This window comes from Phasianus colchicus, chromosome 4, assembly GCF_987193195.1.
Source record: "Phasianus colchicus chromosome 4, bPhaCol1.hap1.1, whole genome shotgun sequence".
Classification (NCBI taxonomy): Eukaryota; Metazoa; Chordata; class Aves; order Galliformes; family Phasianidae; genus Phasianus; species Phasianus colchicus.
The window spans coordinates 46,940,620-46,954,991 of record NC_143439.1 but is presented as its reverse complement, the minus strand read 5'-3'; the positions used below and the strand labels follow the sequence as shown (position 1 = coordinate 46,954,991).

Sequence of the window (14,372 nt, the reverse complement as noted above, 5' to 3'; positions counted from 1 at the left end):
TAATCCGGGGAGCCCTCCGCAGCGAGTGGGTGGTCCGCGGGGACGAGGCACGGGCTCGGCGCTGCCCGGCCGCTGGCCTGAGCCAGCTCCTGCAGCTGGGCCGAAGGCGGCCGCAGACCGCTCTCGGCACATTTCTTCATTTCTCACTTGAGTGCCCTTCTTTAGTTCCCTTTCAACTGCCCACTTTATATCGGCTTCATTACACCACCGCTCCATTTGTAATGTAAATCGGGAAACTCAGGGAAGTTTTTCTTTTGGCCTTGTCTACGGAAGAATACCGAGAGGTATTCAAAACGTATTAACACAAATCAATGGCACCAATAAAAGCAAAATCTCCTTAGCAACATAATCTTGATTGCAAAAGGAGAACTGAGAGCATTTAGCAGAACAGTGGCCCACATGGAATACGCATTTGTCTAGAAGAATGCAGCACAAAGCCTAAAAGAGAGATGCTGAAAAAATCCAAAATTAACTCACACCGAACAGTTACTCTTTTTTTCAAAAGTACACAATTGGCTACATTAAATCTATCGTGCGCTTTTCTGCTCAGCAACATTGTATCATACCGCTTTGCAAGGCGAAATTACAACACGGAATGCTTCACAGCCCCTGGCCGAGCACCCTCCCGCACGCACTGGGTTTGATGCGCGCTGTGTTGGCGCAGACACGCAGATGAATCACACACATCACACATGCACGGTACGAGGAAGCTGCTAAGATTTCTACACTCGAATAACCCAAGAGCTGTAAAGTGTTCCACACGCAGGAGAAAAAACTAGCTCCTTGTACACCACACTGAGCAGCACACCCCCGGGAGCACAGGATGCGTCCTGTTCGCTGGGTTCGGGTCTGCCTGCATCTCGTGTCGGAGCCCTACACATACTGGAATTACATGGATGGAGTGATTCCCTTGTGAATAAACGGTGTGTGCCTTAACGAGATGGGAAGTACATATGGAAAAAACTAGCACATTAAAAGTGAAGCAAATGGCTTCAACATTATCACCCAACCATAAGGTAACATACACAACTGAGCTTATTGGCATTAGGATGTGAAAAGCTTGAGTAACTCCAAACACAGACTTGATGCGAGCCTGAAAATTTTAAGACAGGCAATTCTCTAAGTTTGGTGACTCTTGGACTAGAATTAAATTTCCGTTTTCCTTTCTCATTCCACCCCCCCTCCCAATCCATCCAAACATTGACTAGAAATGAGGAGAGAACGCTGTGTAAATTTCTGAGGTATTTCATTCTTTTTTCTTATGCTTTCCCCTCCCTCCAAAATACTACATAGGCAAAAAATAGTAAGGCTTAGCAGATAAGTTAACAAACATTTTATTAGTTTGTAATACAGACAACTTAAGAAATACTTTAAAAAAATCATATTGGAGTCCATTCCAATTCTGGGTCAGGTCAGGAAAAAACAATGCTGATGTATTAAATAACGTTCTATAATTCAACAATAGATTAATCGTAATTCAGTAATTTAGCAGTCGTGGTTAAATATTCTTAAATACGTGTATTTACAATTGTGCAGCCTTAAAAAAGAAGTCCCTTTCTTCCTATCTTCTCTCCCCAAAGCCCTGTGCCCTGTGAACACAGTGCTGGCCTCCAAGCTTTCAGACTCTCATCCAGACTTAAAATATTTGAAGAGGAATGTTACAGTAGCAAAAAATCACAGCAACCCTATCTTCCTAAACTCTTCATTAAAGGGAATCCTCTGAAGGCTTTATCATCGAGTCCATATAAATAGCAGCTTCTTAATATCCAGTTCTATGTTAAATTATTGCTTATGCATTTTCTGCTTCATAGATCTAGCATAGATGCAAAATATTTATTTTATTTAAAAGTTTGCCATCTTGAAAGCTACCACCCCTTAAGTGACTCACTTTCTGCTACTGCTTTTTATGTTTAAGAAGTTCTTCCTAAGCACAGTCCGTGACCTTTTAAAACAAAATGAATTACATTGGGCTAGCACACAACATTTAGGCACCATTTTCTAGTTTACTGTTCTTTTTGTGTTTGGAATTAGTTGCGTATTCTCTTTGCCATATTCAGTCTCCTATAGAAAGAATCAAGTTACACTTTCCAAATCTCTAACTGCCCTGCATTCCTCATTACCTCACTGAACCAAACCACTCATGGGCAAAACTATCACACAGTTAACACACTGAATATCCCAACAAGTTAGAAAGCCTGTTGCACGCACAGAGGAGCAGAGATGTTTACAGTTGATGAGTGAGACGTGTGCACTGGTACAGTTAAATCAGTTTAAACAGAGCCACTAAAAATATCAGTTATATTGCATCTGGATATCTGACTTCAGTTTAATTTCTAAGCATGATCATAAAAAATGGATTCACAAACCTAAAGCACTGTAACAGAAAAAAAAATAATCAGTTAATTACTAAGCCTAGTTTCCAGCATGAGGCAAAGAAACTATCAATGATGTAAACGAGAAAAAAAAAAGCGTGTTTCAACAGAGCATTGAAGATCCGCCCTCCAAAAATGAGGATTTGTTAATGGTTCCCTTCTCCACAGAACTAAAAAATAACTACAAATGTCTCTTTTAGTTACCTGAACTTAAGCTATCCTAACTGGATGCCACTCCTGGCACTCAGATATGCTGTCACATGACAGGAGCTGCCTGGGCAAGAAAAGAATTTTCTTTGGGAACAATCAGCCGTGCATTACAGGCCCCAGCCTAGGAAAAGACTGGTCTGTAATCTGTGCAGCTCTCAGTGATTCCTTTTTGGTCTGGATATTTTCAATTGAAAGATGCTGAGTTACAAAGTACGCTCATCTCCCTATCTGTATAACTTGTTGTAACAAAACTACAGTAGAAATGAAGACGCTCCATATAATTATTGAAACAGACTCTTAGCCTTCACTTAACTTTCATTATTTAATATCATTTCATATAATTCAAAACTGTTTTCCAATACACAGAAAATTTCAAACTTAAACCTCGAGTTCATTCTTTCATGTGTTGCTCCTTCTAATTTCTGTTTCACTAAATTTCTCCTAATGGTCTGTTGTATTTTCAAGAGTCAAGCACTTATTAATCTCTTTTGAGATTATAAATTTTAATGAAATATTAACGAGCTAATTGAAACAGAAAATTTTAAATAAATATAACATTTGGTTAATAAGAGATGTATTATCCAAATGCCACGTGATAGAGATGCACACATCAGAACAAGTGTCAAGAAACAGTTTCATACAAGGACTCTTATTTAAAAATTTGCAATGCTGACTGAAACACCATTGTGAAATAAGTTTAAAAAAAAAAAAAAATCAATGAACTACAAAACACTGTTACCAACAAAACAACCTGAATGGAAATCTGTAACAAATCTGTAACAAAGAACAAATGCAGGAGGTTTTGGTTTTTTTGGTGCTTTTTTCTTTTTTTTTCTTTTTTTTTCTTTTTTTTTTTTTTCAGTGAAAGCATTGCTTTCCGGTACTCCTCTCCTTGAAATGTTTCTACTTCCCTAGGAATAACAGAGTTTCCTCATTACCAGCACCTCCTGATTCATCCAACCTGAAGAGAGAACTTGATACAAGAACAAACACAGTAACGAAGAAGGTAGCACCGTTAGAAATAATCACTCTGTCCAAATCAGCAAAAAAAAAATTCATTTATCCTTATTCAACATACTTTGACATTCAGCAGCCTAGTAATACAGGGTAAATAGAGCTCTCATTGCCATATATTGGTAACATTCACAATGGTCATGCATAATACAATCAGAAGTTTTCTGGGGTGCCGTTTGCAAGTAAGCCTTCATGCAGTTAGGCATTCAACTCATAAACTCCATTTTCCTATTTCCTATAAGTCCCTGAGTAGTTAATATTTCTACCTACAATATGGCTATTAAAGGCATTATAACCACCATTACACTTAGTTGATCGTAACGGAAATGCAATGTGGCTTTAGGAAGAAGCAGCACAGAAATTACAGCAAATTAGTGGTGACAAATACAGACTGCATTTTTAAAATGCTTTGTTTTTGTAAGCAAGGTAGCTGAAGAACAACAAATTATTTTAGTCATGGGTACAAACTAGCCAGCTCCTCTTACCCTTCATTAGTAAGTCGCTACTGTGAATCCAGAGATCCAGGGCTCTGAGACCTCTCTAATTGAGCATTTCCTTTACACAAAATCATCTAGATTTTGACCAAATGTAGGGTCACCATGATCCTTCTTTTAATTACCCAACAGCAGTGGTTAAAGAACTTAAAAGAACCAGGAATCTTCTTTGCATAACAAATCTTTTCCTCTTCAATTAAAGTGATCTCTAAATTATTCAGAATTCATTCGGTGGTTTTTTTGGTGGACAAACTGCATTATTGCCAGCTGCTCAAAAACTATATGCTAGGGCTCCCAAAACAGGGGGACTGATTTAAAATTAAGATTCCGGGATGGGAGGGGCTGGGAGGAGGGAATGAAGACAAGTTCTTTCCCTTTGACTTCTGCCTTCCAAGCAGTTACAGATTGCATTTTAAAGCTCTCCCCTGCAATGTTCAGGGCTGGGTAATGACTTTAAAAAGAAAAAAGAAAATTGACTTTTAAGTAAGCACGCAACTCAAAAATATGTATTTTTTCAGCACGTGGTCTTGACAGTTACAAAATAAAAGTATCACTTAACAAATGAATTTCCAGACTTAGCTTATGTCTTAGTACTGTAAATAAGTTCTTATAATATACCTCACCTGATTTTGTGTATCGTAGGAAATTTTTTTTTATTTACTACAGATGTTTTTGGATTTGCATACACAGTGTATTAAAACTATTACACAATGTAACTTATTCCCAAACATTTTAATTTCTGGTGAAATTTGCTAATCTCGATTTAAACTTCACATTATAATTATTTATTAAGAGATAAACTCTACAGAATTCTTATATATGGTCAGAAAGAAAGCCCTTCTGCCTCAAAACTTATTTCTAGCTATCATTAAAAGAATAAAAATATATTTTTTAATATTATGTTACAGAATAACTCTTAAATGACTAGCTGAAGGCCACTATACCTACAAACAATAATTAGCTTTGACAGAGAGTCAATGATGCCTCTACCAGTAGTTATTCAGGCTAAAGGTGAAACAGACATAATTAGCAACAATCTTTTGTTAAATGATTAATATCAAGAGGCTATCTAAATTTCACTATTCAAGAAAATTGGGAATAGACAAGATCTGTAGGAATTGCTGAGTTACTAGAAGCTGAATAGGTTACTCTAATGTAATAATTATTTTAGCAAAGAACAGCCTATGTCTTACAAGTTCTACTACAGCTTCTGAACTGCTCAAACAATTTCAACCCTGGTCAATTGGACAAAAACAAGGTAATGTATGTATTCTTACTGGCATACAAAATAACAAAATCTAAATACTTCAGAAAAAAAAAAAACCAAAGAAAAATCCTGTTGACTGCTGCAGGCTTCAAGTAGGAGATTTACTGAAGTTTTTCTTCAGTTCAATTTTTGTTACTATGATTACTCAATGGAAAGGGATTGTGGTAAAATGCTTGGTAACATTCTTACAAGACAAGTGTACTACCTCAAGAAGGAGTAATGCTTTTGAGCTAAACTCATTGATATACAAATGCACTTTTTCAAGTTTTCTGGGTAGTGTGCTCGGTCAGAGATAATAATAAGATAAGAAATGTTTTAAAAGGCAACTATCTACCACCTTACTGTGGGGTTTAGGCTATTATTTGCTCAAAGCCCTACTTTGGACCCTCTACAAATAGAATTCTCAGAGAGTAAGTGATAGGGAAAAATACAGAAATACCTAACAGCAGATGAACCTAAAATAGATGAGTTCTTAGAAAGCATTACTACTTATGTAGTATTTTTACTAACAAGATGTTCTCTGCAAATCTTAAAGTCAGACTGCATTTGCTGCACTTGTTTCAGCACATATCAATCTCGAAGTAGCTTTAAAAATCAGAAGGTTTGACAAGGTAGTCACAGTGTCACAGAATATAGTATGGGAAGCTTGGGAAGCAAACTAAGGTCACTGGCTGACACTAAGCTCACTACTGCTATGAGTGTATTACCATAAGCCATTGCCAGCTTACACCTCTGAACTAAAGAGCTACCAGTAAAAACCTGCATCCACGCAATAGATCTGCCTGCACTGTCAACTGAGAACATTGATATTAAAATCTAGGCATGGCATATTCAAAATTCGTTTTATTGAAAACTGAGACTTTGAGAAATCAATATGCATTTCTGGTCACCAATAATAAACACTAGTTATTATTTCAGTTCATTTTCAACCTCTTCCCTGCAACTCCCAACCTCCAGAACCTCAGCTGCCATCAACTTTAAGCTTCTGTCCTCCTTCACAGGCTGAAATTGGTCCAAGATTACAACAATACTTCTGGGTGTGAAGAGTGCTGCAGACCAGATTTGTATTAAAGAAGAGGCTGTAACTGATTTTAAATGAAAATAGAAATGAACATTGAAACTAGTTTCTTTGGAGAGAAACCATTGCGGGCCCCAGAAGACCTAGACAGCACAAAAGTGATACTTGTTGATGAAAAAAGTCATCTTCAGTCAAATCAAAGAAACACTTGTAGGCTGTATGAAAAGCACAGCTGAGCTATTTTCAAAGTAAACAGCAGGAATTCACACACAAAAGCTGAGCAATGGATGGTTTTAGGGAGCTGATACAGGGATATGAATTTAAGAAAACTTAAAACTTCCTAGACCACTCCCACTATCAAACATTTAGGAACATAATACTCACTGGAGAATATTTTACTGAGAATAAATATTTTGAAGACATAGAAAAATAGTTCACAGCATCAAGGTACCTGTAATATATTACCTTGAAATAAAACTTGTATTTAAAAGATTAAAAAGAGAAAATTACTCTTGTAGTGGTATCAACTTCTCATTCATACAAATATTAAGCAGAGTATATCTGTTTTTCATATATTCACATTATTGCTTGCTACCACAACTGTACAAGGAAGAAGGAAGATATTCATAGCTTACATTAATGTTCATGTACAGTAATTTTAGATACATAAAGCAAACCTTAAAATATAGGTAGCAATTTAGAAAAGCTATGTGTGAAGATATGTACAACTAAGATGCAAGCAGAAGAAATGAAATACAACTGGCCTGACCCAAGCATACATCATATATCCAATTTAAAAAAAAAAAGTCTTTATACTGTGCAGAAAGTAAGCTTTGTAAACCAAAAGCAGACAATGAGCAGAAGCAAGGGTGCAGTACATAATTATATAACATAATTAAATTTACACTGCTGACCAGCATACCTTATTTTGATAACTTCTGACATATGGCACCTGCATTTATATCCAGAATTGTACTACTCAAGATTAGCCCAATAACTTTCTTCTGCTTATGTGGCTTAAAATAAAATCAAAAATGAAAAAAAAAAAAAACCCAACAAGTTCAAAAGGTCTGCTTGGAGAAAAATTTTAGTAAAACAATTCCTTCTGCACCCCTGTACACTGTATCTGGTAAACAATACAAATAAAATGATACATGGCATTAGCCTGAATTAAAACTGCTACATTATAAACCAATATAAAATATTGGTTTATGTACTAATATATTGTTGAAATCTTCAATTCTACTAATCAGATGCATGCAATTCGTTCAACAGTTTTCTAATATGAGTAAAGTAATTCTATTTTGCCTTTTTTCTTCTAAGTTTAGAACTTCTTCAGAACCAGCTGACAGGACTTCTTCATGAAAAGCACAGAGATTCCTATTAATGCAATGGCATATGGGTTCCAAAAAGCACAATTTCAAAAGGAACTTTATTACCTTCTTTTTGAAGAAGCTAGCCAATATCCAAAAAGAAAAAAATATTTACAACTGACTAGTCACTGACAAAAGTTTAGGTAGATCTTTGATGGTATTTCAGCACATAAACTAATAATCAAAAGGACTTACACAATGTACAATCAAACGGTTTTGTCATTTTGGGGTAAAAAAAATACCTGCTCACTTGTAGAACATTTTCAGCTGTGTATTTATAGTAATATATGTACACACGCGCGCACACATAAAAGACTCTCTGGAAATCAAGATACATTAACAAACAGAAATAGTAAAAGTAATAACTTAAGTAGTAGTTAACATTTGCATGAAATGACTTTGCAGAGTTTGACCAAATGCACTTAGAACATGCTCTTATTAAAACAGATGAACAAACAAAAACAAAACAAAAAAAGAATGGAAACACCACAAGAGTCTGTAGAACCAATGCTATGTCACCACCAGGAGAGCACCAAGCAAGGCACCATTGGAAAGACAACATACTTGAATAAGTCTCTTAAAAATAAATCAAATGCTAATCTGGTCGAAAAATCGGTGTCTTTGGTAAAAATTCTATAAGGATGACCTGCACAAAAAGAAAAAAACAATATTAAATGGCAGTAACAACCCCATTACTTATCACAATCATAATGCACTTTTTTTGTTGTTGGTTTTACTTTGAAGTCCATCAGGTAATAGTATTTTCAACAGGTACAGAAATCATGTTAAACAGAATGTTTTGGAGGAAGAAAACCATAACTAGTAAAGAACCAAGAGGAAACAAAAAGGTTTGTCTGTTAACATTAAACACATCTTAAACTGGAAGAACCAAAAAATGTATGCAACATCCACTTTCAATTACATATGCAATTCTCTTGGAAACTGTTTCCACTCAGTACAGGATTCTAAAAACAAGTCTACACTTTAAAACTCATATAGAAATTTGTATCAACTACAGAAAAATTTGCATATCAAACAAACCTGCAAGTAGTTAACAGGAAACTTAACTAATGTTTCCCTATGATTATGCTTCAGGTCCCTATTCAAATTTTAACTACACAGATCCAGTATTGTAAGGTCAAGAATGCAGTTCAAGTAGTTATCTTGTTTTATATTTAAACAGAAAGCTTCAAGAAAATATTTAAGTGTGCACTTTCATTCTTCATGAAACTACCAAATAGCATGATGGTTGTATTAGTAAAAAATAAACACATTTGGTAATATAACTAAAGATTTCATTTACTTGTAAGGGGAGCTTGGTCTTCTATAGAGATAAAAAGAATTTCTAAACTTTTTTTTTATCAAAAAGAATAATAGAATTTGCTGCATAGGGTATAAATAAATGCTCCCATCTGATTACATACCGATCACAAGAAAAGAAAAAGTATCTCTGATATGACTTATGAGGCCAACTCTTTTGAGAAAATTGAATGGTATATAAATAATTTTAGAAACTCTGAAGTGGTTTGATCTCCTGAGAGCAGAATGCAATGCAAGCAGCTCAAAACCCACTGATAGTTGACGTGAGATGACCGCTGGATGCTGGAGAGCTCCCAGGGCTTCCGATATTCAGGCAAGGTTTAAAAAGAGCAAGAAGAAAAGCTGGAAGTCTGTATTTATGCCAAGGAAGTATGACCACCTTACACAATTTAGCGTCTCCAATAGTGGGTGTAGAATGTGAAGCAAACAAGGCTGCATATTTTCTGTACAGGAACCTAATTTAAAGCACTTGTTTTGACAAAATATATATATTTAAAATTAAATCAGAACTACAACATTTCAGGTAGGCTTTTTAAGAGACTAGCAAATTAGTTAACCAAAACTGAGGAAATGATATAAGGAAGTTTTAAAAATCTGATTAAACATATCCATAGATTGCATATTTGATGTTTTGTTTCACAAACTGAAAATAAAATCTTAGACCATCACCCTGTAAAGCTCTACATCCATTCTTGCATATTAATGCAAATAGTTCCTATCATTTTAAACTGAATTTGACATAAGAAATGACCATCTTAAAATGCTGCTAAGCCACAGTATTTAAAAACTGTCATTTTTTGTTGTACTTATTAAATTGAATCTACAAAACATTGGATGGAACAAAGTTATTCTTTAGAAAAATAAATCAGTGAAATATAATTCTTAATTAAGGAGAAACTCAAATTTACTTTTGTGAAGTTTGCTTTATGCAAACTTATCTAAATTAACGAGTTTTGTGGAAAAGGTGATAGGAAGTTCCTACTTATTCAGTAAACTGAGTAGAGCTATTCTGCAAAAGAAAAGGGAACTTGAAAATTGTATGTTTCAGGTTAGAAATCAGATCTAGTGTAGAAATAGGGAAATAGAAAAGGCTAAAGGGAAAAGGTTAATATAATTTCCTACTATTTAATCAGGCTTTAAATCAATTTTACATGCCTGATAGCTTTGTTGTTTCAAAAAATAGACAAAGTATCATACAATGAAAGATCATAGATAAGTTAGAACTATACAGTAGATATTTCTCAAAGATTACTTTTTAAAAAAGTCACCTACTTCCCAGAGGATTAAATGAAATTCTGCAAATTCAAATAAATCTTACATTTTAGCAGCTTAATCTCACCCTCTCTAGTACCCTCTGTGCATCTCCAAGAGATTTTCAAAATGGAAGCATAAACAGCATCAAGAACAAGTAAGAATGCTGCCAGCTAAACAAACTGAAATCCCACACAGGACATAATATATTATACATGTAAGTTATCACTGTGCATTTCTTAGAAAGGCTTATGTGGTCTCAGCCAAAGACTGGAATTTTGATTTTAAATGATAAACTTAAAAATATTTAGTGATGTCAATTTGATATAAATATACTTTCAAGACATTTGAGATAAGGGGCAGTTAAAACCCAAGAAGGCTAATAAAGGTTTCTTAAGCTCCAGCAGCTTAATAGAAAAGTCTTCTTCCATACTTTTAGACTTGATTAGCATCATATAAAACAGCCATATCTGACTTGCTGCGTAACCAAAGTTGTGATTATTCTTTATACAGCATCTAAAATTTCACACTCCATCAGCACATGTTCGAGCTATTTTATCTTGGCAATTAATTTATTATTTTTTAGAACACAGTGAAGCCTTGTTTTCAAGTCATTCATAACTTTATAAATCAGTCCTGCACATGAAACCATGCATCTGTGAACCGTAGAAAATCCTTGCACTCAGGCGATTAAGCTCCTGACACCTTTACTGATTAATAATCACGAAAAGAATAAGATCAGAAGCAAAATAAATGATCATTTAATAGAGAAACTCACAAAACAGCCCTTTAACTTACATATTCCATCATGTTATTCGTTTCACATTTCCTTTTGCTTAGTCTCCAATGCAAGCACAGCTAGACAAGGAGGAAAGAAAAAGAAGAAAAATGAGCTGTATTTTATTGCAGCACACAGACTGGCCCATTTGTCCACCTTTCATATTTTTCGTTCAACAAAAGCATCTGTTTCCATACTGTGCAATTCAAACTCCAACAGTACGAAGCTGCTCCCTGCGGCACTCACCTTGTGGTATAACCTATTGTTTTCCCATTCTAATAACTTCTCAATCGATCTTCGTGTCTGGAAGACAAATGAGAAAGAATTTTACTCTTGAGTGGTTTTAGAAAAACTTTGTTTTGCAGCTGCTTTTGTGTGAAAAGGAGAGAGGTACAGGACAGTGACTGAGTACAGGGTGGTCTGCAGCACTACCAAAACTTCCCTGGTTTTAAAAAGTAACCAGTGGAGAAAACTGCTTTTTATGACAAGCAAGTAACTACTGTCAAAACAGTGTAGAAAGATATAACCAGCTTGGAACAAAATCTGTTCACATATATATACCTTCATAGCAGTTACAGCTTCAAAACCTATTACAGAAACTTTAACATGACCTAAGTACCAATGCAGGAGCATAGCTCAGTAGTACCAGTGGTCTAAACTTCACTTCTTAGAAGGTCAGTATTTCAGCAGACAAAAGTTGCAAATAGTATTTTACAATGTCATAGGTTGAGTACAGACATGCAGTAGTCTGTTTGAGCAAACAAAAACGGAGTTGTTACATTTATGCTCAGATTTTAGGGAGCGAATCCAAAACGCAAAAAGTTCCAGTAACTCACAGAAACAAATGTTAGAAAGCCTATGATTTGTATAAAGAGCAAACCCAGTATTTAGGATTCTAAAGCCAAGTTTGAACGCCTGTCTTTTCCACAGTTGACACTTCAGATAGAGAATTCTGAAATCTGTTTCTTCACAGCTTTTTCAAACCACACACACAAGCATTAAAGGCCTTTCTGCACTGTAAAGTTTCACGGCATTTTGAATATAATTATTCTGTTGTATTTACATTTGAGAAATACATTCTGACATTTATGGTCATTTGACTGCCAGAATATATACTGCTTAGCTCTAAATGGGATTTGCTACTGACTATGAATAAATAGAGGATAATTCATGGTGCCAGGTGTTAAGATGAGACCAACAGAGCTGCAGGTGCAAAAGGACGGAGCAATGACAAGGATCAAATACAACTTAGTGCAGCTGCAGCTTCCTTACAAGGCACAGAGGGGTGAGGGGAAGGGATGAGAAAGCATCTTGCTGCTATTACTGCAAAATACAAGTACTGTAAATGAACCTTAACAAATCAAGCTAAATGCAGTCCTGGCAAAAAAAAGAAAGTCTGAACAAAATAAGAATTAGACAACAAATTATTCATTTCCCATCAAATTCTAACATTTTCTGCTTTTAAAACTCCAGTTACCCTCCGGCATAATATTGCTGTGTCTACAGGGAAGCACGTCTAAGCATGGACTGTGGTCACGTGATTAAAAATTAGATCACTGCCATCCATAAATACCCATTAAACTGAATTTGTATTATTCTATATTTTAAAAAGCGTAAGTCAAGGAATTATCCAAAGGTGGAGGTGCCAGCGACTAATTTATCACTTCGGTTTGGAACTGAGCGTTTTGGGGGTTATTGTTATTATTATGTTTTTAAAGACAGTGCCCTTTAACAATAATCAGTAGACCTCACTTGTTTCTTTGTAAAGATAGCCTTTTAGAGTCTGCTCTCCTTTTAAATGAAAATAGGGCAGCAGTTATGGTCACACTTTTGTTAATTTAGTTGCCAGTCAGCTCCAAATCAAAAGAAAATAAGGCTGCAGAGTGTAATTAACATTCAGTTCAGTCGTTTTGTCCCTTGTCTAGCCCCCAAGCTTTGTTAAAATTGCCATCTGAATGCTGAAGGCTGTAGGGAAATCGATTTGATTCTAATCGCACCATGAAAAGAACATGATCTAACTGCTTTCAGCCCTCCGTAAATCTGTACTAGGTCTTTAGCACAATGCAACTTCCAATTTAAAAAGCACTGAATGTCTCGTCAATGACTTTGTGAAGAAAAAAGAACAAGGAGCAGACATAAAAATTCCAATAGTTGTTTAAGCATTAAAGTTCATTTGCATCACAGCAAACCTGAAAAGGGCTGACCTCTCAAACCGCCTCTCAGGTCTATGAAGTTGTAGCCTTGACAAGCTCACATTGACAGAGCTCATTGACTCTGAAAGGCTACTCTATCAATGGTGAAAAATGGCAATAGGTTCTACTCTGAGCAGGCATCTGCCTGCCCACCCGCTGCTAAACCAATGGCAAAACCGATTCAAAACCTGAATCTACCTTGTAATCTTCCTTGCCGGGACCTCTTAATAATAGATTAAGATCACTATACAATTTAATTTCATTGTTTGCCCAAAAGAGTGTGAAAAACATCTAAGCTTTTCAAATTCCAATAAAATTACAAATATATTACAATGCATACACATAAATAAGAAACTGATAGGTAGTTATGTAGTATTAATTGGTTGTCTTAAATAGGAACCCAGTTTAAAGTCATTTGACCAGCATCAGATAAAAACACATGCAGCCTTGTGACCGTGACCATTTGAGTTCCCAAGGATGTACATCCAAACCCTCCTCAGTATAACTTGGGATATTCACAGCTCCCAAATCACAACACATTACATATACTAAAACGTTAATGAAAATTAGACTGTAAATTATTTCTGCAAATCTCAGACCTTGGAATAAAAAGAAATGAATTAAGCAGCATCACACAATTCACTATAGTAAGTTTTCTTCCTACTTGACAGGTGAAAAAAAGCACTTGCACGTGCAGCTTAATTAATCACTGCTCTTGACATCTCAATGATTTACAGTGAGGAGCAGGTGAGGATATACAAAACCAGAAAGGAGCACTTGATTTGAGTGTAGTATTTCCAGCACACCAGGATGACAAGCTTATATATTCTGTCAATGGTATACAGAAAAACCCATACAGCAAATTATTTGTTAGCCACAACAAAAGCACAAATTAAGTGGAAGAGAGACTTGCTTATTAGAAAGATCTAACACTATCCAGCTTCTGCATTTTTTTCTTAGAAAACATATTAATATTTGAGTAAAGCTGAAACCGCAATTTAAATATAGTTTTTAGTACACCAATGATATGAAAGTGTACTTTGAAAGTGTACTCTTCAGACTAGATGCAACCTTTAATGAAAG

The 14,372-nt window shown here is 35.4% G+C and overlaps 1 protein-coding gene across 1 annotated transcript in view; it reads right to left on the bottom strand.

Moving 5' to 3' along the window:
- Positions 1-330: 330 nt before the first annotated feature.
- The window catches only part of CHIC2 (cysteine rich hydrophobic domain 2), a 28,752-nt gene continuing 14,710 nt past the window's right edge, over positions 331-14,372 (bottom strand). The window contains exons 4-6 of the mRNA XM_031588589.2: positions 11,344-11,400; positions 11,118-11,177; positions 331-8,394 (exon numbers count right to left, since the gene is read on the bottom strand). Coding sequence (XP_031444449.1) covers positions 8,344-8,394; positions 11,118-11,177; positions 11,344-11,400 — 168 coding nt within the window. The 3' untranslated portion in view covers positions 331-8,343. The remainder of the gene's footprint in view (positions 8,395-11,117; positions 11,178-11,343; positions 11,401-14,372) is intronic.